The 23,415-nt window shown below is 52.5% G+C and overlaps 5 protein-coding genes across 5 annotated transcripts; 2 read left to right on the plus strand and 3 right to left on the minus strand.

Annotated features, from left to right (window-relative positions):
• Nucleotides 1-622: 622 nt before the first annotated feature.
• Nucleotides 623-1,861, plus strand: CH63R_08996 (uncharacterized protein; the record flags this gene model as incomplete). Its single annotated transcript, XM_018303970.1, has 2 exons — nucleotides 623-943; nucleotides 995-1,861. The coding sequence occupies 2 exons, from the start codon at nucleotides 623-625 to the stop codon at nucleotides 1,859-1,861; spliced, it is 1,188 nt and encodes a 395-aa protein (XP_018155993.1).
• A 3,915-nt stretch (nucleotides 1,862-5,776) lies between these two features.
• CH63R_08997 (uncharacterized protein) lies at nucleotides 5,777-6,121 on the minus strand (the record flags this gene model as incomplete). The annotated part of the gene is given in 3 exon segments (XM_018303971.1): nucleotides 5,777-5,862; nucleotides 5,918-6,099; nucleotides 6,108-6,121. Coding segments are annotated over 3 exon segments (282 nt in total).
• A 5,008-nt stretch (nucleotides 6,122-11,129) lies between these two features.
• Nucleotides 11,130-11,964, minus strand: CH63R_08998 (bZIP transcription factor; the record flags this gene model as incomplete). Its single annotated transcript, XM_018303972.1, has 3 exons — nucleotides 11,130-11,462; nucleotides 11,583-11,768; nucleotides 11,824-11,964. The coding sequence occupies 3 exons, from the start codon at nucleotides 11,962-11,964 to the stop codon at nucleotides 11,130-11,132; spliced, it is 660 nt and encodes a 219-aa protein (XP_018155995.1).
• A 6,997-nt stretch (nucleotides 11,965-18,961) lies between these two features.
• On the minus strand, nucleotides 18,962-20,682 carry CH63R_08999 (TPR domain-containing protein; the record flags this gene model as incomplete). Its single annotated transcript, XM_018303973.1, has 4 exons — nucleotides 18,962-19,332; nucleotides 19,416-19,520; nucleotides 19,599-20,281; nucleotides 20,342-20,682. 4 exons carry the CDS (start codon nucleotides 20,680-20,682, stop codon nucleotides 18,962-18,964), a joined length of 1,500 nt encoding a protein of 499 aa, XP_018155996.1.
• Nucleotides 20,683-21,150: 468 nt separating this feature from the next.
• Nucleotides 21,151-21,961, plus strand: CH63R_09000 (Cytochrome b5-like Heme/Steroid binding domain-containing protein; the record flags this gene model as incomplete). Its single annotated transcript, XM_018303974.1, has 4 exons — nucleotides 21,151-21,241; nucleotides 21,575-21,612; nucleotides 21,665-21,722; nucleotides 21,780-21,961. 4 exons carry the CDS (start codon nucleotides 21,151-21,153, stop codon nucleotides 21,959-21,961), a joined length of 369 nt encoding a protein of 122 aa, XP_018155997.1.
• Between the last annotated feature and the right edge of the window lie 1,454 nt (nucleotides 21,962-23,415).

A 23,415-nucleotide genomic window follows, 5' to 3' on the forward strand; every position in this document is an offset into this window, starting at 1 on the left:
GTGCCTATAGGCATTGGTACATGGGACTTGGTCGTTAGGTTGGGGTTTTATTAGTGAAGAAATATTTTCGAGAACGCTGAACATTCTGAGGGAAGGAGGGAGATAATCCGCATGGAAGACACAGAGATTTAAAGCATTCGCGCACACAATTCCCACGATATATCAAATGAGAAAACTTTTTTTCTGGGCGGCTCTCAGCCTGTGGCATGCGGCCTTTTCGGGGTGACCCTCCTCTACTGACTATGCAGCATCTATCCCAACAAGCCTTCTCAAAGTGTCTTCTTCCTTTCGAACCCCTCCTAAAATCACTTCACATGCTCGGTTGGTTGCCTTGGTATTTCAGGCCATATTCCGAATGATATATCTCCGTAAAAGTCGTGGAGTTGGGAAGATGTGCCGACACCAATGACGAGGCAGGCACGAGGATGGAGGTGCCCCTTCCCTCGAATATCTCAATACCCCTTTTCCTTGCCTGCCCCCTTCCCCAGGAGGGACTGGGTTCGTTTCCCTTTCAAGGCACATTTCGACGAAAAATATTACGCCCAATGAGTCAACCTTCATTCTGATTGTATTTCCGTATCGAAGCATCTCCACTGTTTTCTTAACAGTTCCTTGTCTAACAATGTCAACATTCTCCATCCAAGCGTTTTATCAAAAGGAGCCCCTGCCTTCGTCAGAAATCACCCTGGCCATGAAGTCATCAACGAATGATGTTGCTTTCACACAGGCAGAGGTCGAGGCCGGACATAACCCTTTGAAGCGTCCATGGAATCCAACAGAGGTCTACGAAAAGGTCTGTATCGGCCATATCCAACCGGGCCCAACCTGCATCCGCTTCACTGGTCGCATTGTCAACTACGCTGCGGCTTTCCTTGGCACCAAGAACACCTATAGCCGTCCGGCACATCAGTTAGTTGTCGCAGATGGCACCGGCGCTATAGGGGTACATACTTGTGCTGCTACCCGAACGCTACAGTGGCTAAATTCTACATAGGTCAGGCTTATTCCTATTGGCATACCGGCCTCTCTTTTGATTATAGGAAAGCTCGTCACCGTCTGGGCTAGTTGGGCAAGTACCGCGGCCGGTCCGAATCATGGGAACATTCCCTTTGTGACGATGTACACGCCAATCAACCCGTCAGACGCAGGTACGAAACAGTTCATTCAGTTCTTGCCCGATACTCCACAGAACCAGCGACTGTGCCGGGCCCCCCTAGAGTATGATGATATCGACACGCAGAACCCGAAGCCGCTCCCTGGCCTCATGACTCTAGGCCAATACCTCAAGACAGGACATGACATCCAGGGAGCTCGCATCTTGGTCTGTGTCAAGAACGTCGGCGCCCGCAAACTTATCATGATACAAGACCGCACGAGAGAGGTTGCGCTGCTCGAAATTACAGTTTATGACGACACCGCCAGCTGCGTCCTGACTCTCTGGGAGGACAAAGCCAATTCCGCGAAGCTATGGAAGCCCAGCGAAACAATTCTGCTTCTTACGAGTCCAAAGCTCGTGCCTCCGCGAGACACGAAGCCAATGCATTGGAGCGCAGGCATCAGCCTAAACTACAACACACTCGTTGATGTTGATCCAGACTTCCAGGATGCCAAGTGGCTTCGAGAATGGGTGAAGAACAGAGTCAGGAAGGAGGGCGTGTATTTGTCTTTCCCGAAAGGCCTCTGGGATGCAGAGAACGCTGTTCATGGTCCCTTCCGGCCTCTTTTTACCCTTGCCGAAGTGGACGACTTCGCCCGTAGCGACCCGGACACGGACTTTACCGGCAAATTGAATCTTGCCATTCTTGAGTTCAACCTGCTGGAGCTCCATCGAAGAGATATGATGTGCAGTGCAGAGTGGTGAGTTCTCTTCTTCCCGATGTGTTCGTTATTGTAGAGGATTTAGAAGCTCATTAGTCGTTCATCCTTAGTTGTGGAGTACCCCTATATGCAAACCAATCATCCGCGACGTGCAAGAATTGCATGAAGGAGAATCCTCTCGTTCTAAACCCCCGTATAATGGGTACTCTGGCAGACGAAACAGGATGCGTTGTTCAGGGGAAGCTTGTCTGGAGTGACGAGGCCTGGAGCGAGCTCTTCTTCCCCCCCACCATGTCCAACCCCCCGAGACCGGAGCCGGAGACACTGGATGGGGCGAAGATGTCTCCTGCTCCCGTAGTTTCGCCTTCTTCATGGAGAGAAGTTACTATGATGGAGACCAATGGACTCAGAATACTGGAGGAGCAGATGCTGTACGCTCGTCTTACGTTGACATTCGGCTAGTCTCCGTTTGTTAAGCGGCTATGCGTACTCGGAGTCGAGTGGTGAAGAGCCATATTCTGAAGAGAGTGGCCAAAAGCGGGGGTTGCAGTCATTTGTTTCGTCAGGGTGGTGTATACCCACTGGGCTCTATCCCCAGATGAGGGGTCATGACGAGGACGCTACCCATTTAGGGGTTCAAGTGTAGGATGGTGAACTTTGCTCAAGAATACCAGGAGGTTTGCGAAGAACAAAAACGTACATGGCTAGGTGATGAAATCTATATATCTTACCATCACCATCTATAAGTCGGAGCGGCCATTGTCCATGCTCCTAAAGGGAAATAGTAGTTAGTGTTGTGATGGGAAACCAGTATTGGTGCCAAATCCAGGCAGTGTTGAGGTTCGTCATTGGTACCTGGCTGGCCGTGAGGGGATGCAAAGTGAGAGGGGGTGCAGGCGGCCTCAATCCTAACCAAACAAAAGCTTCAAACCCAGCTGGGTAGTGGTGGGGGCATCAAAGCATCAGTTACAGCACTCCAAGATGCAAGTCAAGCTTCACAAGACGACGAGGAATCTCAAAGTGTTACAAGGCATGGATCTATTCTCAAGATCATGGGCCATTTTTGGTTTGATAATACAAAAGCGACACTTTTCGTCGCCAGGTCATGAGAGTTCGTGATGCATGCTGTCATCCGCCGCCGAGGCAGTCAATCTTTGAGCGAGGATTCCCATTTGATCCCCGTCTCCGGTTTCCTCATAATACAAAGCCGTATGTCGCCGAATCTGCCCGAAGCATAGAACCAGAAGCATATACTACTACCTGCCCTCCTTTGCAAGGTGTGTTTTGTTTAAATTGTTGTGGTGAAACTCCCCCCAAGATAAGGGAAGCCGTGGGTAAGATGACTGCCGTGCCGGAAACAGCGGTTACGAGAGGGAATGCACACGAGTTGAAGACATTGTAGTAAGTGAGATGTCACAGATTAGTGCTTGATGACCTTGTCGTCACCGTAGGCCGAGGAGCGGCCACTCTCGGAAGACTCGGTCTTGGTGAGGTCTTCGCCGTCCTCCTCGGCAGGGCCGTGGACAGACTCCTCGAAGACGGGCTCAGGCTCGTTGACATCGAACTTGGTCTTGAAAGCCGCGATGTTGTCGGCGAAGCCACTGCTGTTTGTGCGGCGGCGAGCGTTAGTGAAGCGGAAGTCCTCGTCAACGACCTCCTCGCCGGCGTTGCCCCTAGGCAGTCATATCAGCCAGACGAACTTTGTATCAAACGAAGGCAATACAGTCTTTGAGGGCATAGGTCGGTGCTATGACACGCCAAGCGGAATAGAGGTGCGTGTAAATGGAGTAGAAAGGGGTCCAAACATACCAGTTACTTCTGCCACCACCGTTCTTCTTCACCTTTTTGGGGTCGACACCCTCGTGACCGTGCTTTGCGAAGTAGCGAGGCAGGTGCTCCTGGGGGGAAGCAGTTCCGTCGGCCAAACCAGCATGGTCACGGTCGTTGAACTTGTGAGAGCGAGTCACTGGGGGGAAGTTGTTAGTAAGATGAATACCCATGTATCAGACAGGCAATTGGCTGTTGTCAAAATGGATTTTTGGGTATGGATGTCAATGGGGTTGGAACATCTGTGGTCATCTCGAGGGACGTAAATTGGTGAAAGGGAAGGAGGGTTGAAGGACGTTACAGGAGAGTGATTGTGGTGCGGGGCAGATGAGAGCTTTTGAGAAGCGAGAGGGCGAGGAGGGTTACGTACTGTTGGAGTAATTGGTAGTTAGTGAGGTGAAATCGTTGTACGTGTTGTTTGGAAAGACTCGGTTAAGCGGAATGGATATGATGGTCGAGTGTTTGTTGTTGATGATGCCCAGGAAAGGGATCGTCGTTGATGAGTTGATTTGATGGATTGGAGAGAGAAGCTCGTTGGTGAATTGTCGATGGAAGGTGAGGATGGAGGGGGGAGAGGGGAAGATATGTAGACGAGGAGACCTGCGCGGGATGCTTTTAAAGGTCGAAGGCTCGAGAGATATGACAGCCTATCACATCACGCGATCATCAGACAGCTTGCCCAATGAGGTGCAGAGCAAGGGCGGGTTGCATCTCGCAGGTCCGGAAAGCCTGGGTTGGGGGGGTTTGGGTCCTTTGATGGATCGGTAGAGAAAGCCGGATCGCGTGACCTGCTGCAGCGGAGGGGCTTGTTGCAACTTGCAAGGGAAGCAACGATGCAGAAAGTGGGCTGCATCGGGGGCCGGCCGGCTTGAACTGCCTTCCCACCCCCAGGAGAGGGGAGATGGGCGTGGACTGACGCCAGAGTAAACCTCCATAGGTATGCCGCTGAGCTTTCTTGCAATTGTTTGTTGGTCAGGCAGGCATATGTTCTCCTTTGCCTGCTCCCTCTCTCTACCTGATCTATGGCACCACCTATGTTCTTGCTTGGCCTGTCCTTGGCGTAGCCGTCTTTCTTTGGGATATCGGCCATTTCTTTTTGAATCTGTTTTTTGTTATTCTTTGTTTGACATAATAGCATCTTGACCGACTCTTTCGGTGGTGACCCCGTTGGAAGCAGCAGATCGCTCTCGTTATTCTTTCCTCAGCCTTTCCTGCAGAGTAGTTCCCCCTTCCATTTCGACCACGGGAGCAGAGTGACGCAAAGGGGGCCCACTCAGGATCCGGGGTCTCAGGTACCAGCGCGCAGCTGGGACTGGTGGCCAGATTGCGGGGTAGTGGGTACATAGAGTACCAATCGCCGCTAGCTCGCTACCTGTTCCGACTCACCTAGCCGCAGCAGCTACGCAAGTACCGGTGCAGCATGCGACCGGTACCCGCGAACCCCTGCTCCGACAAGCCATCGAGCCACTTCGACGCCGCAACTCGGAGTAAACTGCCCATCGTCAGGGTCCCATGCCGGCTTCCTGCTCCTATCGTTACTACCGCCCACCCGTTTGAATATCGACACCTCCGGCCTTTCCTTGACCGTTGACATCAGCCTAAGGACACCTGCCGCCGAATACCAAAAAGCGTGTCGTTTGTGCTGCGGGTTTCCGACGTCGGATGGCCCAAAGAACCCGCCGGGCGTGGCTGAGGCTGTTATTCCCTCGCTTCATCTTAGGGCCATGTGGCAGCTCGACCGTTTTGGCCCGAGCATGGCTCCTTGCAACGACTCCATCGTGACAGTCTGCAGCGACGTGGCACATGACCATACTTACGCTCGGCGACTGCCGCTCCTCGCACTCTCTCCCAGTTGCGTTTGTCATAAGTTACACAAGTGACATCTGCCTACCTACAGAGACCATACGAAGCTCCACGACAATAATCTCAGCTTCAACGATGGGGAATGGGCTCTGATGGGTCTTCTCCATCGTCAGCTGGCCAGTTCCTGCCCCGATTCCGGATCCTCCCCCCAAACCATTTCTTCCTCAACAAGTCTGGAATGCTGATGCATCTTGCTGGACATGACCCGTATGACTGGAGTTCCGCGTTTCAATCTCGGTCCCCAAAACCCCTGAACCCGCCAAGCTCGTCAGGTCGCCGAGCCACATCCAATTGACCAATGGGGCCCACTCGGTCCAGTCGGAGAGCTTTCTGGAGCTCCCTCGAAGCGAACATCTGCCCGCCATGTCAGTCACCATTCCATTGATGTCGCAATGCTTTTGGACTGCACCTCTCATATGGGTCATCATCAGCACACCAAACTTCTGCCTAGGAGACTCGTCATCTGCCCGCTTTTTCTGCCGCTGTTTCGATACGACGCAAAGACTGAACGTCCCGAGAACGATAGCAGAATATACCCCCTTGACTCGCGCAATTCGGTTCTCCGCCGTCTGTGCCCTTAGCCCCTCTGATCTACTAACAGGTCAACCGCCATGACAGCGCGTTTGACGTGGTTCACATTTTACCTGCCGCATTCCTCTCAATGCTGCCGTCTCATTCGTCGGCTAACGGCGGTTCCCCCCGATCAGCTCAAACGGCCTCCGGCTCCGTACCGAGGCTCGACCATCGGACCTCTTGACTCTGTCTAGTCCGATCAGCTAACTTGTTCAAGTGCTCTTGGGTCTGAGGACCCCTACAATGCACGTGTGCAGTCACCAATTGTGGATGTCAAGTCACGTCAGTGACGGAGGAGCGGGTGTTTCCAAGATTTTTGCTATTGCAAGAGTCATGAGAGTCAAATAGGTGGACAATCAGATAGGTAGTAGGCAAGCCAGAGAGAATTGTCCATCTTGTGAACCGCCTCTGAGGCGGGGTCCGCGATATTGACGAAGCATGCTGCTGGCAACCGGCGGGGTCTCGGCTTCCCCACAGGTCCCGTGATCATCATGCTAACCGATTCCTTTTGCACCCTCTTCCGCACATCGGCAGGTCCCGACCCGTCAGTGCTGGTGGTCTATCGAGTGAGCCAAGCTTCCAGGTTGTATCATGACGATTCGCCACGCCTTGTGGGCAGTCCGGAAACGGTAAGTAGCACCAAGTAGATACGTCGTCGTGCCACTGAGTCATCGAACCTTCGCCCAATTTCCACAACACACGACTCTCAAGTTGACTCGAGCTTCTCGCAGGGCATGGCAAGAGCCCGAGCTCAGATCGCGCGATTATCACCCTTCGTTTGACGACACAAGAAGCACGACGTGGATCTTTGTTGAGGTGATGCCGGCTCGAAGGTTCTAGACCAGCTTACCACCGACCACCGTTGTTGTCGGAGACGCTGAATAAGACTCTAGTCGCCTCAGTACTATCAACAGCTATCTCCGATTCAGCCTATCTATGTTGAGGACACGTTGCAAATGTCAGCCCTCAACTTGCATTGTGCCTCAAGTGCCGCCGCTCAGTTATTCAGATGTCGCCATGCTTGAGAACCGCTCTTGCAAGCAGCCTGAAATCTCCCAGATGAAGAAATGCAATGCTCCGTTGTCAAGTCTCTTCCAAAGGCTTCGCAAAGTAACATGGTGTCTCCAGCTTGATAAGAAAGTCACTTGCTAATATTCTGTGTCAGTAATAATAAGTGTTCGAAGAGAAGAACACTGCTCTGTGATTGTCCACGGTGAGGCAAGCTTAGAGTAACATGTTCGAGAACGTTCGACTCTATATCACCACACCATAGATAGAGACAAATGGCCTCAATGACACCCGCGTGTAATCATCGAAAATGCAGCTCTAGATCTCTTTCTGCCTCGTTTTGGTTCGACAATGGACTGGGAGATGACAAATGCCTCAATCTGGGAGATGGGCTTACTTTTTCTTCAAATCTCGACACGCCCAACTGGCACGATATGAACATGTGTCGTAATGTCTTCTTAGGTTGGAAATATGAGTGTGTCCATCGCGACTATTCAAGTTATCGGAACTGGTTAGGTGTATATAACCTTGTTTTAGAACAGCCAGTGGACTGAAGCCTCCTAGATTCATATGACTCGAAACACGGCACGTTGTCAGGAGATAGGTAGACAATGGCAAACACGCTGAGAGGCGAGTGATCAGGGGCAACCGAGGCTGCATCGACTATGACAATGTGACCGACGGCTCTGTACTTCGCTTGAAAATGCTTCCATAACAACACAACTGCGGTCAAATGTATGTTACTGAGTGCATAAGAGAAGTCTTTGCGGTTTGTTACCAGTGCTGAGGTTCATGTCCTCACTCTCACCCCAGCTGCCGAGTGACATCCGCCATCTTTCCCTTCATTGCATGAGTTAACTGTCATGTGGTTTTCTGTTGAGTGGATTGTCATTGTGTATATGGTCTCTTATTCATTAACTAATGCTTTTGTTTATCTGGTAGTCTCTCCTGCTGACGACTGTGAGCTGCGAGAAGAAGATTGCATTAGCTCCTTGAACACAAGAAGGCCAAGATACATTGGCCTTTGATACTTGCCTTCTCTATACTGATAGCAACTTGACACCCTTGAGAAGGGCTGATTCCGCATAACAGCAGCCCATTTAGTGTCATTACTTCCTGTCATCACATGGTTCATGGGCCTACGACAGCTGAGTAAAGAACCACGTCTGCAGATGGAACTCTCTCCTTACCAACACATCTAGAGATAAAATCTCGTAAGCAACGGCTTCGAACAAATTTCTCGTAGAATTGGGGCGATAGCTGGAGGTGAAGTCGGTTTCCGGGGGGCAAAAGGCTCGCACAACAGACACCGGGCGCGATGGTTGCAACTTGACGCACGTCGTCCAGAGAGGCTCTAAGAACAGTTTTACGACATTCCAGCGCGGGTTTCCTGATGACTGCCGAGATAGCGTTCTATCTCTAGGCCGCGTCGCAGACCATAAAGAGTCCATCGCGAAGATGGAAACTGGGAGCCGTGTTGTTTTGACAATGAACTTACCATTCCTAGACCAAAGCCTTAGCGCTGCTCGAAACACAAATTGGCGTCCAGACGTTTTAGGGGACGTTCCCGAAACATTGAGCTCGGTTCTGGCACAAAAGCGGGTGGTTCAGATGTTTACTGGTAGGACATGGCAACTCATTCAATGTCGACAGCCAGGGCTTCTACAAGCGACTATAAACAGCATCGAATGCGATGATAGGGTCACACTGTTAACTTCAGGATAGGGCCAAAGGGCTTCGGATCGGCGTGCCAACCAACTACTGGCGCTCGCACACAGGTTTTTCGAGTTTTTGTTTTTGTTTTTGGTGGAATACCTTCTGGCGTCTGCACATCTGTCTCAACCCCTTTCCCCCCTTCGGATGATTTCCAGGAATAAGTCACCGTTTGAGCTGTTCCCCTCCCTCCGAGGTCAGTACAGTGAACATGGTGAACTTGAATTTTTTTTTTTATCCCTTTGGTAAGAGAGCAATCAGCTTCACCCGGCCCGACTCTGTCATTTCATCCATCCTCGGCGACACCGACATGCCGAGAACCCGCAGCGCATGTGCGGCACAGCACACAGAACATCACCGCTGAGAGCAACGTAGCATGCCGAAACCCGTATTGCGTATTCCCCGATCGCATGGAAATGGCGCAGGAAACCTCGTTTGCCTCGCATGGGGAAACCCCCAGACTGACATCATTTACGCGGAGAAAACCGGCCGCGACGCAATTTCTTTAAAGACGTGGATGGCATGAAGCTGCATGGTTCCCCGATACGGCAATAGATTAGCAAGCAGGCAAGTCATAGGATACCAGACTCGAACTGACCGCGAACCGTGTCCACGCCCATCTGCAGCGTCCGACTCTCACACCTTCCCGGGCTCGTGCCCGGAATCCCCGTACCTCCACAGATTTACTTTTGTCATTCCTGTCGAGCTGAACTCGCACGGCCATGCCACGCCACGCCGGGCCGTTCATCAACGACCATCAACGTAAGCTCGCAAACCCAGCTTCTCGGATCATCTCAAACATTGCCACACGTTCACGGGAGCAACCACGCACACGAAGCCCAGCCGCGTCTACCCCCCACAGCCACTTGTTTCACCTCAAGCGGCGCTTGCAAACTGTCATTCCAATCTTAGAAAAAGCTTGTTTCCCATGGTGCTCACGTCAAGGTCTCCGCACGGAGGGAGGCTTGGGCCTGCAAGCTCCATTGCCTCACATGCGCTCAGTAAACGGACCGTCGAGAGCCATGGAAGCTTAAAAGAGATGATCATTCTGAGGATCCAGCGCGTCAAGTGAACCCCCAAAAATCCCAAGACCCCGGATTTGGCTCCGAGATCCATACCGTGGACCCCAAAGCGGCGAAGGCACGACACTAAAAATGTTCGCCCTCGTGGATAACGGCAGGGAAACAGGGTGCTGACGTGAGGCGATGCTGAGTAACTAACACCCAACGACCACGGTGACCCCCCCTACAGGGCTGAAGACAGGGTTGCTGTGCTGCCGGTGAAGCCAGATCTGGTATCAAAGGAGACGACGAAGAGCAGGCCAAGCCTTCCTACATGCGGTTTGAAGGCGCCCGAAAGCTTGGAGGAACTCTACACGAACGGGGCTGATCCTGAGATGGCCCTGGCACACACACAGCTTTTGGCCCGACCTAGGAAATTTAGACAGCAAACCTGCCATCCTTTCGGGAGGTCCCCAGTCGGTCGAACCACTTCGTTCCCCGTCCGATTGGGAACACGACCCCCGCACTCTCGTCGTGTAATGGCGATATTTATAACCTCATCCAACAAACAAGGTTCCCAGAACGAGAGAAGCAGAGGCCAAACCCCGGATTCCCTGGTGGTCTCCTCTTCGGTTACTCAGACCGAGATCCTGTTATCGAGTTGCGGGGTCGTCCTCCACCAAGGTGGCCCTGGCAGACAAGAAGTCCCTCGAGATTCTTTGGATTGGCAGTGCTTGTGAAGATAGGATTCTCACGTGTTTTTTATTCATGCTTTCTTTCTCGACTATCTCCCTTAAGCCTTTTCCATCTTGTACATCCTCGAGTATGTGCGCACGATTGTCAAGGTCAGCCCTCCCCCCCCCCCCCCCCCCCCCCCCACCTTCGCGCATTGTGGCAATTAACTGCAGCGAGCTTCTCTCGAGGATAAACGTCAATTCAAAGAAACAAAACAAAAGAACTCCACACCCAAAGAAACGCCATGACAACAACATGGACCCGATGCCTGCCTGCCGATACCTCGCCATCTAGTAACAGAGCCAGCCAAAGGAATCAAGCACGCCGGGACCCAGAAACAAAAAGAACCAAACCCAAAGAACCAGAGCATCAAAATCAGTCGAGCCCCCATGTCCGTAGAACCAATCGGTCGTTTTCCGTTCGTTTGTTTGCGTGACCGTCGTAATCCCATTGCTCCTTTCCAAGACCCCAGTAAGACAAAGCAGCAAGACTCATCTCGCCAGAAAAATCAACAGAGAGTCAGCCTTTGCGTATGTTTCCTTGCCGTACGTGTCCATTACTTTTCTAGCCACAGTCAGATATATACCCCGCTCAAAGGGTATAACTCTGCATATCTTGAAACATATACATGTTGTCGGCAAAATCCATTGTCCCTGTATGCGTGGGCATGACCATGTGAGCGGCGGCGGCGGCAGCGGTTGCGTCGTAAGACATTGGTGGTGCAGTGTGTTGCCGCGGAACCTGTTGCGTCCTCGACTGCAAGCCCCGGAGCTTGAGGTACTCGGCATGAAGGGACGAGTAGGCTTGACCGAGGGAATCGTTCTTCTGCTTCTGCTCGGAAAGCATGACCTCGAGGTCCTTGATACGCTGGTCTTTGCGCTCGCGATACGCGCGTTGCGAGGCCCTGTTCTGTGCCCGACGGCGCTACAAAGAACAGGATGTGTTAGTCTACAGCCGAAGGGTCTTGTAAAGCAGCGCTATTTGTGGGGGGGGGGGGGGGGGGGGGGGCACATGGCGGCATGCCGAGGAAGGTTCGAGACTTACCGAAAGGACTGATGGCGGGGCATTCTTATAGCGGTTCTCGCGCTTCCTCTTGGCGGGTGCTTTGGCGGTAGTCGCCTTATCGTCCGAAGTTGGTTGCGGTGATGCTGTGTCGCGATTCGAGCTCATGGGGCTGGGATACATGCTCTGGTCCACGCCATTGAAGTCATTCACAAAGGTCGTATCAAACTAGGGCGAGTTTAAGTCAGTCTATGTCCCCGAAGTTCGAGATGAGCCAACTCACGCTTGACATGATGGGACTCGTAGACTCAGATGAGCTGGCTGTGTCCAGATATTGTTCAGGCTCATCATAGATATAGGGCGCGTCCATGTCCAAGAAGGCATCCACGTCGTCGTACATGTTGAGCGGCAGCGAGTGATCCATGTGTAGCAATTGGGTGCCGGAGGAGCCAAGGATGGGGATGGTAGGTTGAGATAGGTGGCTAGTGTACGAGCAGGCCAGGTTTGATGTTGACGCGAGTTGCGAGAGATTGGAGGTCAAGATGAGGGTTGGGACGATATATACAGAAGCAAGGGAGGGCAATGCGTGGTCTGGATCTGTGTCTGAAGAGTGATGTGTAAGGCAATCTAAGCTACGCCATAAGGATTTGCAACCGGGCTGAGAGGAATTATATAAGGCGCTCGGAGTGGAAGAAGCACCACGAAGGCATGCCCCCCCTCCCCAAGACAAGGTATCGGTACGTAGTCTATGTGAAGGGTTGAGGAAGCAGCAGCAGGGCGGTACCCACACGCACGCATGTGCAAAAGCCGGGCCCTGCGTGTGGTTCGTAAGTACGTAGGTAAGCAACGTTTCTGGCAGACTCTTTTGAGGACGACGAATGCACACACCGGTAACGCAGCAAGCCAGCAGGCCACCTGTCGGATTGGACCCCAGATAGCGCACTTCCCGGGTTGCTTAGGCGCATGGCGCGACCGCCTGTCCACACTCCTGTTCCTGGTCCCCTGGTGGTGGTCAAGGTTGCGCGATGGGGAAGGAAAGCGAAGAGCACGAGAAGAATCGCCGTCGCCGCCACCTATTTGGGCTTGGTGAAGAGCTTGTACGCTAATGGGTTGGTGGTGGTGGTGGTATTTGCGGGCAGGGGTGGAATTGGAGACAGCCGCCCGCTGTCTTGTCTACATTTGCGCTCCAAGTTACGGCTTGAACGGGCTGCGACAAGGTTGCAAGGGACCCTTGCAAGAACGGAGCCAGATCCTACCGGGGGAGGATAAGTAGGACGGAAGACGGTGGGCAAAGACGGAGGAGGTGAGGGGTCGAGAGCAGCCGACGCGGCGCCGTTAAGCTTTGAACCTGCCGCCGTTGCATGATGCTGAGCCTTCCTGCCGACGACGCCTCGTAGGGTGAGATGGGACAACTCCTCGTAACCACCATTTATCTCTCCCCATTTTGTGGCTGGCTAGACTTCAGACGGTAGGTTTACGACAGCATCGCCGCCACAGCCAGAATCATCTTCTCCGTGTGTCATAGTCAAGGTGATCAATTCGTCCCAGCCCTACAAGACGAAAAAGCTTGAGAACACGGTGGGGGCGAAGATACTCTTCTCCGCGGTCTCGCCTCTTCGGTATACACATTGCACGACGGACTTGACATTGTTCTGGCCGTGCCCTCAAGTTGGCTAGACTCGCTTCGGTGTCCAGACACAAATGTTCGCCACGAACTAAGGGCGACTTGTGCAGCCCTGACCTCGCAAGCGTTTATCGACAGGCCATCTTGTCTAACATAACTGTCGAAGCCTCGGAAGTTTACTGATTTTTATTTCTTAAAAAGTAAGGGGAAGGAAAGAAGAAGGAAAAGGCTACACCCCGAAATTGCAGGTGTTATCTCGTTGTTTGCGAGTCGTTCACGGCCAAGAGCAGGGAGAGGGGTACCGGAAAACCAACGAGGTGGTGCCGCTAAGCGTAGCAGTCACAATCCCGCCTTTTCGGATCGCTTCACAGCAGCGAAGCTTCATTCTTGGTGGAAATCTAGCGGCGGAAGGGCGGAGCCCAATTCGGATTCGAATGGCTGTGGGGGGCCAGCATGGCAAGGGCGTATGCATAGGACGACGGCAGCGTCTGATGCACGCCGACTTTCGGTCGCTTTTCTTTCGTACCACTCGAAGAAGAGATGTCTAGTGCGACTTTGCGTCCATTGTATTCCTTGCATTGTCTCATCGAGTGTCGAAGAGGACATCATCCCGAAATTGGATGGAGTCGTGTCTCTTTGATGCTAGGTAAGTTGAGCGCAATCGACAGCAACGGCTACGCTTGCCCGCCCGTGATGATGAATTCCTCGCTGACCAACAGTCAGTCATTATCGGGCCAGTCTCGGGAATGCGGCAGCATGTCAGCCTCCCCATCTCGAGCTGTGCCGGTGCAGTATGACGACAGTGATGACTATTGATGCACCGTCCTCACATGAACTAGCCGTCGTGGGTGTCTACAACTCTGTGTCAATCTTTCCTCAGGGTCCCAAGAGGCTTTACACTTCCGTGATCCTGTTCGAATGCAGTTTTGGTAGGAACCACGAACGGCATGCAGGGCGGCGGCACGATCACCGCACCAGTGCATGTGGCAGGGGAGCGTTGCCTTGCCAGGCTGGCCCAGCGCCCTAGCCTAAGGCTAAGGTACTCCGCAATGCCAACAATAGAAGCCTCCACGGGTCCTCGTTGTAGATAAAGGCGAGCGGGTGCTTTGCTTCCTTACTCAGGTACACCAAGACTCCCGCGATGGTTGATGCTTTATTGTCGGAGAGGTTCCGAACAAACTTTGGCTCGGCCATAGACCGGGCATACCGTAGGTAGCGAGGGTTTCCCAGCATAGGGGAGGGAGGGAGAGAGGAATACACAATCATGCTCCCGCAGACAAGCCCCAACTCAATTTTCGTCAAGAACGGCCGAATGGCCCGGTCTGGTTTGGTCAATCGCAGAGTTCAACCGCGCGTGTCAAGAAACCTTGTGCTTCGTGTTACGACGCCGAGCGGGACTGTACTTTGGTTCGGGGGGCCATTCATCTCGCCGCAATCCGGGAGAAGGTGGTGTGAAATGTGCGAGGGGGGAAACATGGGGATTGCCATCTTCCCCCAGTAATCCCATCACCTTTTTGCCCGTCGTTTCTGAATCCGGGGATGGTAAACGTGGACGAGCAGGCGATGTTGGGCGCAGGCTGTGGGATCTGGTTCTGCAGTGCAGTGCTGTGTGGCCCACTTTCTAGACCACACGGGAATGGCTTTGTATTTTCATACGTCTGCTCCTCCCCCCCAGTGCAAGAGCGGGCTATTGGATCCCACAGATGAGATAGAGTGACATACCCTTGTCGCAGCGGTACGGAACTCCATCTGATAAGCGGTGGCCCCATTACGTGTGGCCTAGGACGTGTGGCCTGGGTCGGTGCAGGGCAAATTGCGTCGAAGTCACACGCAGCTGAGTGCGTTCAAGGCTTGAGCAACAATAACCTTTGTTGTGACAGTTTCTGTAGAACGGAGAAGAGAGTCTCGGAGAGGTTTGAAATACGGTCTGTGGTAAATACTCGTTGACGGTTGTTCAAAGAAGGTCCGTCTGATTGCACCGCAAAGATGGTACTGTGTTTACCAACGCCATGTGTGACGTTTGTTCGACGTCGTGGAATTCCGCCGCACTAGTAATTAGGCCCAGCGGGGTTCGGGTTGCAACGTTTGAAGGGATTAGGGCTCCAATCGGGAACCGTTTCCGAGCCGTGCCGTTTTACTACTTCCGTCGATTATCTGCACAAGCCCAGGCTAGATGACTCTCGTTAGGGGTGGCATCTCCGTTGCCCTCAAGTCACCCAATGCCCCCTTCTAGGTTTTTTTTTTTGTTTTGTTCTGCCGTTCACCTGATCCACAGGTGCTCTGGCACTGAACAGACCTGTGCTGCCGCCGTCAAATAACCTTTAAGCTCGGGCGACCGACGATCAGCAAGCAATCCTGTCCCGCCCCGGAGCCGAATCCTGGCACTGCAGTCCGCCTCCCCTGGATGGAACTCCACATCAAAAAGCCGGAAACTGCCGTCAATCACCTCACCAAAGGTCATGAGAAACTCCGCTGCTGAGCCGGAAATAGCAGATCAAGGAGACGACTGCCACCGTACCGCCCGCATGTGCGCGCGAAGCCTGTCGGTTCTGGGTTGGGCTTCTCAAGTTCTCCAAAAACAGAAAGGGAAAAAAAAAAAACACCCCTTCATGAGTCCCGCTCCAACCGGGAACTGATCAGGCAGCCATAATTGTCCCTGCTCGAGCACTCCCCGGTATCGTTACATACCTCCCACTACGATGAATTTGGCGGGGTTCCAGTGGCTGACTGGGCTTGGGGGTTTGTCTCCATCGTGGTGATTTTTGAACCTCAGCTCTCTGCACTGTTACGAACGGTCCAATCAGAAGCACGGTCTGTTTTTGTCATGCTGCTGCAGCTGCTAGCGCTATGAGCGTCCCCATATCATATCTCATGGGGACCATACACTGACCTAAGCAACTTCTAGATCCGTACGGATACAGGGCAGGGTATTCAGACATCGCGGCCCCCGTAGTACGAAGAGGGCTGGATTCGAATCCGGCCCTTTGGCAAAGAAAATAGTTGCTGTAGTCCATAATTTGGTGAAGGAAATGATCAGATGATGCCACTTCACTGGCCCGTTCGGTCTCATCGTCCAGTCCTCCATCATCCCCTCATTTGGCCACTAGGCCCCTGGGCCGTGTGTAGCTGGGTGTTTGCCGGAGCAGAAGAAGCTGGGGTTCGGCCGAGTCGAATCTATTTTAAGCGGACGGCCCCCCTTATTGCCAAACTAGGTAATTTAAGTTGCTGACGGAGCACCACAAGGGCGCATCCTCTTTCTTTCCGCCTCAACCCTCATTCATATGTTGCCTCAAAGGTCCAACAACTGATGGTCGAGGATTGAATGCTATCAGATTATTGCCGTCCCATTATTTCTTGCACTGAGAGGCCCCCTTGTGTCCGATTTCGCCTGCAGCATGGATGGGCAAGACTCTTCGAGTCTAGACACCACTAGTCGGGCGGAACTCCGTTTGAAAACGTTGAGGCAAATTTCCATGTTGCTCCAACGTTGCTTCGCATGTATGGCCACGGCCCGGGGGGGCAGAAAACGGACCGCTCTCGCCGCCCGCAGAGTTCTGTGTCTGTATATACCCATTTAACAATATCGCAGTGCAGTCTGATTCGAACTGGAAGAACAATGTGACACTGCCAGGCATAAGTAGCCATTGCAAAGTTTTGCCTGGTGAACCCAACACGCGCTTATGTGCAAGAAGAGAAGATATCGGGATGTCCGGCTGGCAAGCATCCATTGGATGCAAATCGCCTTCTTCTTGCGACATGCATGCAGCAAGAGACCACCAGAAATGAGAAATGGGGTATCTGCCATGAGGCTCGACCACTGTAATGAGATGCTACGTTCCCAAATACCTCAGGCTAAAAGAGACCGGCGTGGTCGCCCGCAATCCCGCAAAGTGCAGTGACATGCAACGGCTACCCTGACGAGCAAGCGACCACGTGGAGGCGCAGAGGTTCGCATTGTATCTTCCGCTTTCCGCAATATCTGTTTTGCACATGCTCTATACTCATTGTGTGTTTTCAGATGTGAACTAAACCAGGCGTGATCTATCGAAGTCGAAAATCCTGGTTGGTTGGTGCGGTAGAAGTTGCCGGTCCGATAAACACATGCATAGAGAGAAGTAGAAAACAGCTCCCTACTTCGCTTTCACTTGAACCGAAGCTCGTCGAGCACCACCAGATATCCGTGAAGGGGCGTGTCTGGGCATACTTGCTACCCGGGCGCGCGATAATTTTTGGCTTCCTCGAGAAGCCCACCTCACTGACCGCCTCTGCCCACCAGTTTAGTTCGCAAGGGCATGGCAGTGCACCTCTACTCCGAACCTCCACGTCCGAGTATTTGGAATGTGCCATCATGCAGATCCGGGGTCAGCCACTGGCGAGGATCACCGGTTTGATCCGTACGACAATGGTCGGAGTAATGGCCACTGAAGCAGACAGTAACTGCTGGTTGAGTTCGTGGATTAAAGGGTGTTTTTTCGCCAATGACTCAGGCCGTTAGTTGGGGCCCATAAAGGTCAAGCGTAATGGCCACTGAACAAGTGAGTTGGTGCTCCAAGCCCCCGCACTGCACAGGTCTTGGTGAACGGAGCCGAATTAGGCTCCGTTTTGCGCCAAGGTGTTGATGATGTACTCGGCTTCGCGAGTACCAGATGACACCATTTTCCACAGTCAACTAGGCAGAAGGAATCTTTGCAAGTTCGCCTTGGATTTGCAGTATCCATCTTTCAAATTTGTCCAATGGGTCAAGCGGTGGCCGCCCCTCCTCGCCCAACCGGGCACTTCTCCACTAGAGACCATCTATTTTCCCAAAAGGGCAATTTTCCGCTCGAGTGCAGTGATGGGGTTGTGCCAGGGTGAGCATGCAGGGGACTGAACCGAACCCGTCGACATGCGTCCGCTGGAACGCCGAGCCGCTATGGCCCGGCCACGCGATTGGCGACGACATATTTGGGGTCCGAATTGTTGCTTGGGGGTACGTTGGCACAAGCCTTTTTGAGGTTGAATCGTGAACAGGCAATTTCGCGGTATTTACAGAGTCATGCAAATGCCCCATTTCTGATTTCAGTTTTTCACGACTTCTGGACCTGAACCGGAACAAGGCATCGTGGAGAGGGCGAAGCGCAGCCTGTCCCTCATCCGAACTTCGTTCCCAGTCCCACGGTGACAAGTTAGGCATTTCGGCAGCAACAAGTACTTCGGCTGCAATAACAACGACTTGGACAGCTGACTTGTTTCCCATTACCTGCAGGTTTTACCATGGCATTGCGGTGTCTTGTGATAGTCATCAATTGAGTCCAGGTTTATTGAAACCGCGGCCAGCTCTCTAGCACGGCAGCTGATCCGCCATCATTCTGAGTGGGCGGTGGCTCTAACAAATACAATGCTTGCCGGGCTCCTGTGAGGCTCGCATGTTGCTGGCCAGAAATAGGCGAGGTCATGTATGCCGGCATGACATTCTTCCGCCGCTACAGCCGTCCCTGTCAAAGGTTCCAAGGGTCAATACCAGAAGGTAGTAAGACATCAACATCTGAAAAAGGTCAAGGATCTTAGAATCAAGGTGACTGAGAAGCGGCACGGCTGAGTAATAGCAGCAGAAGCGAGCTCCTATCTTTTCTTGCTTAGCTCCAGCCCTATGCAGGGACTTTGCGGACATGAACGAGGGTGTCTAAAACGCCACTGCCCTGTCAACGTCGAAGGTGGTACCGTTGTATCGAGTACGGGGTCCTCAAGTCCTGGCGTATCGAGGAGCAGCGGAACAGATGCGTTAGAGCGGACGAAGCGAGTGTGTCCTGAGGACATCTTAGAGCTCCTGAAGACCCGCTTCGGCCTGAGAGACCCCGGAAGCGAAGCCAATCTTCTTACTCATGTCGATGGCCTGTTGAAAGCGTTTCCTGGCGACTTCTTTCTTTCCCGACATAGCAGCGATGTCACCCATGTTGACCAAAGCCACAGCACAAGCCTCGTCACACTCCTCTGTGCGCTCATCACCTTGGATGTCCTTAGAGTGTGAGTAAGCATTGCCAGCCCAGTTCTTGGCGGCTTCCAGAAACCCGGCACGGTCCGTTGGCATATCAGGGCTGACGATTGCGTTGGATGTTGCAGGGGCATTCGGGACGATACCTAGCGGGGTTTGAAGAGGATGCTGCGCAAAGGCCACGGCCAAATTGTTCACTGCAAGACATGTCAGCCGGATCCAAATATACATTTTGGGGGCAGCGCTCAGAATAGGTGAGTGCGATGAGACAGCAACCTACTGATAGTAACTCGGTGACAGGGGCTGGCGCAGAGACGCAATGCCTGGAAGAATAGTGGTACTGCTAGATGAAACTGAGACTTGGACTCGTAGTGGTGAGCCAGGGCTGGGATAGAAAGTCAGTACGATGTCGCCGAAAGCTGATTGTAGTAAGTCAGATAATGATGGATAGATGGCAACATACATTCCATGGCCCCTCCAATCTCCTCTGGGCTCATCCAAGGGCCCTCTTCCTCCTTGACACCTTCTTCGCGACGACGCCGTGACTCTGTCAAGGCAGTCTCGACAGCCCACGTCAAGCGGGCCTGGGCATTTTCTGGCTCCAAGACGTGTTCGTCTGAGTAGAGAGCGCCGAGTTTGGTGCTGGTGCCAACAGCCTTGGCCAGCAATCGCGTGCGTTTGTGCCATAAGTTTTCAACAACAACCTCTTCGCCATTCTCTGCGACGACCGGACGCTTTTCCTCCGGCATTACTTTGACGGTAGGTGGCTTTCCCGACTTATCGACTGTACCGTCCGCGACGGACTTCTCCATCCACTCCACCCACCTGAGGCAGTCCCTCATTACCGAGTCTAATACAGTTATGGCTCCCTGATAATTTTCAATCTTCTCAAGCCAAGCGGCCGTTTGGATTCTAATGCCCAGTACATCGTCGGAGAATGGGTCCAGCTGGAGCTCGTTGCACTGCTCCAAGGCTTGCTTATAATATTTCCTCGCCAAGTTCGGGTCGGGCTTGATGTTGGTGTAGTATAGCGCTCGACGGAGAGACTTTGCGATCGGCTTAGGATACTTGGTGAATTGACGAGCCATGAAGTAGTCGAAGTAAAGCTTGACAATGTATATTGACACACCTGCCAAACCAGTGAGACTTGGGCGCAGGCAAGTCAGCGGCACAGCTCAGTGATAGCGGTAATGCCGGACAACTCACATAGCCAAGGCCAGAATAAGCTCCTCGGGACTCTCTCTGAACATCTTTTTCATCCCTCTCGGTGTCATGGAAGACAAAAGCGAGCGAAAGGACAAGGCTCTCCAAAGCTGGCGTGCTTGGGAAGACGGCGGTGGAGGGGCCGGAGCGTTTGTCTTCTTGGTGCCATTGTGCGATGAACCAGACGTGCTATGCTGTCTCAGTTGGACATGCCTGCATACTATGGCAGCACTCGGATAGACACCGGCTCGCAGTTTTACGGCGGACGCCGAGGGCGATCGGATGACCTGACGACGGCACAGGCTGTCGATAGCCCGACATGCCGTTATGCGCGACGCCGCCATTATGATAATCAATCGAAGAACCGCTTACAATGTGATCGTAAAGGTGTGAGTTTCGCAGCTGGCTGTCGGACGAAGCTGGTCAACGGCACATGTCGTTGTTGGTCGTTTTGAGGCGATTGTCGAGTGACGTATTTTAGCAACAAAATTTAAATGAAGGATGGAACGGTTCAAGAGCTCTTGCTATGGTGGGTCCACAATGTCAATGCGCAGCGAATCAGAAGAAGGAAGTTACACCGAGGCTCACCCAGCCATGCCATCTCTCGCAGGTGCCCCACTCGGATCGTGGAGAAGCTTCGGAATCAGAGGGGCAAATGTCGAGCTTCTTCCCCCGCCATTCACCGTCTCTGTAAGGGAAACCCGACTCACTTGCTTCTTCAACCCTGCAACTCACACTCAACGCCTCAACAGCAGCGACGCACTATCGGTACTCTCTCTGTATCATATCCCATCTCATTCAGGTCCAAGAAAATGGCTGGAAAGTTCGAACCCAAGGTACCCGTCAACCTGGCTCCTCCCAAGGACGACCCCATTACCCTCGATGAGTTGGCCAAGGCCGATGGTAAGTTGCTCTTACTTTCGATAAGCTTGATTTGAAATCTCTACGGTGTAATCTTCCTCATAGAAGAACCATCGAGCGACGTGTACTTTACTTTGAGTGAAGATGCTTGTTGTGTGCCCTGGGAAACCACTGCTGCACGCCGTGGCGTGGCATCGATGACGGGCACTGCGGCCAACTTTTGGACGAAGCCAGGTCCTTTTTGTCTCTCTGATTCAAGAAACATTCGCCAGTAGCTCTCAAAATTCATTTCCAGTCGCCGCGATCTAGGCCATTCGAATCACTTGCAAACGCATCTTACCTCACACAATGCCGATGAAACTGACAACATCGCAGGCTCGGATCCCAATGGAAAGACATACGTTGCGATTAAGGTAGATTTCAGGCCTCGTTAATCTGCGAGCCGTGTCTGATGTTCTGTTACAGGGTATCGTCTATGACGTGACAGGCAACAAGGCATACCAACCAGGCGGTTCCTATAACGGTAGGCTCTTGAACGCTCCCTAGACCCAAAGAAGCTCCCAAACTGACGCCTATTTAGTCTTCGCCGGGAAGGATGCCTCCCGCGCTCTCGGTAAAACCTCAACAAAGGCTGAGGACGTCAGTCCCGAGTGGCAAGATCTCCCCGACAAGGAGAAGGGAACCCTCAGCGACTGGGTCACCTTCTTCTCCAAGCGGTACAACGTTGTCGGCCGCGTTGCCGGAGCAACCAACACGGAGTGAAGGGCAGGAGGCAAGAATTGATGGATGAAATGGGGAGAAGATAGGAGGCCAAAGATAACCATCATCCGCAGGTGTGATGTTGCCGTAAGCGAGCGTAGACGTAAGAAATGTCATGAGCCCTTTGCATAACGGCACCACATCAAAACCTCCGAACGTTGTTTCCCTCCTCCTGATTTCTCTCCCCTCGCCTCTGGCCGAGAAACACCGACATTGATCTCAATTGCAACTTGGCAGCTCCATATCAGGCCCTCCTATGATAATCCTTATCCGTGAAAGACATAATGATACGCTCTCTTCCATAAAAAGAGCCTCGCGCAAATCCTGACGTTCACGTGTGATGCTACTATTCTCGTATGACGTCCTTACCAGAATACAGACCTGGTGGTTGCTGGATCATTGGGCATCAATTGGAACCCAGCTGTGTCAAAGAGGGGTCTCACTCATTTCTCTGCAGAACCCAACTTTGTCGAGACCAAACATAATAAAGTCGCATCGACTTGAAAAGATCTGAAGTCTACATACGAGAAATGAGTGGCGCGTCTCGCGCCATCCACCTCACCCTTCTGCTCAATATTTTTATTGCACGACAATAATTACAACAGTCTACGTCTCGGCCCTCGAGACTGTTTCTCTGCCCCCCTTTCCGGCTCTGACCACTTAGAGCCATATGTCCTGCAGTTTCCCGACAGTCGTTTCTATGGAGTATGACCCTCTTGCTGTCCTGTCGTACAAAAGGGCGTTGCACATGTTGGTTGCCGTTGCAGTGCTCCAGCTGGTTTGAAACGTGGATACGAACGCCTCAAATCTCAAGACTAGTGATGATATACCATCTAAATACACCCAAAGAGTAGAATAGCTTCTGAGGGCAAGTAACCGAACATAGTGTCTGTTGCCTAAGGTCTTTTTCTGATTAGGCCTAACGAAGTAGAGTGGAGCGTTGAGGTACAGATCAAGAAGATTCCTCAAAAAATGAGAAACCAACATTCAAGTCTGGTCAACAACCAAGGCTCACTTTCTATACGAATGCAGGTGGTACCATCTTCTTGATTTTTTCTGCGTATTATATGCTGCTATCCGAAGCAAACCTATTTGGCAAGTATGAGAGAATATCACACGTATTTTGCGGGAGCCTCGCCTACCCTTGAAACCCCCAATCACTGCAACCCCTCCAGTGAAGCTACGTAGGCATGTCGAGCAACTCTACATTGATAATCAGGGCTAGCTGAACTGTCACATAACCAGTCTCTCTCTAATATCTCACCTCTTTTCAGTACCGAAATCAGGTGAGAGCAGGCTTGCCTGTATCGGGTTCCCACGCCACTTCGTTTCAGGTTCATCTCGATGCAGGATCTGTATGCATCGTTTGATTGATAATGGAACACCATAAATGTACTTAAAGGTTTTCAGTCTGTCTATTACTCTGTAGGAACGGGGAAAGGCCGTCATCCGGCCGA

This window comes from Colletotrichum higginsianum, chromosome 6 (genome assembly GCF_001672515.1).
Source record: "Colletotrichum higginsianum IMI 349063 chromosome 6, whole genome shotgun sequence".
In the NCBI taxonomy this organism is placed as follows: Eukaryota; Fungi; Ascomycota; class Sordariomycetes; order Glomerellales; family Glomerellaceae; genus Colletotrichum; species Colletotrichum higginsianum.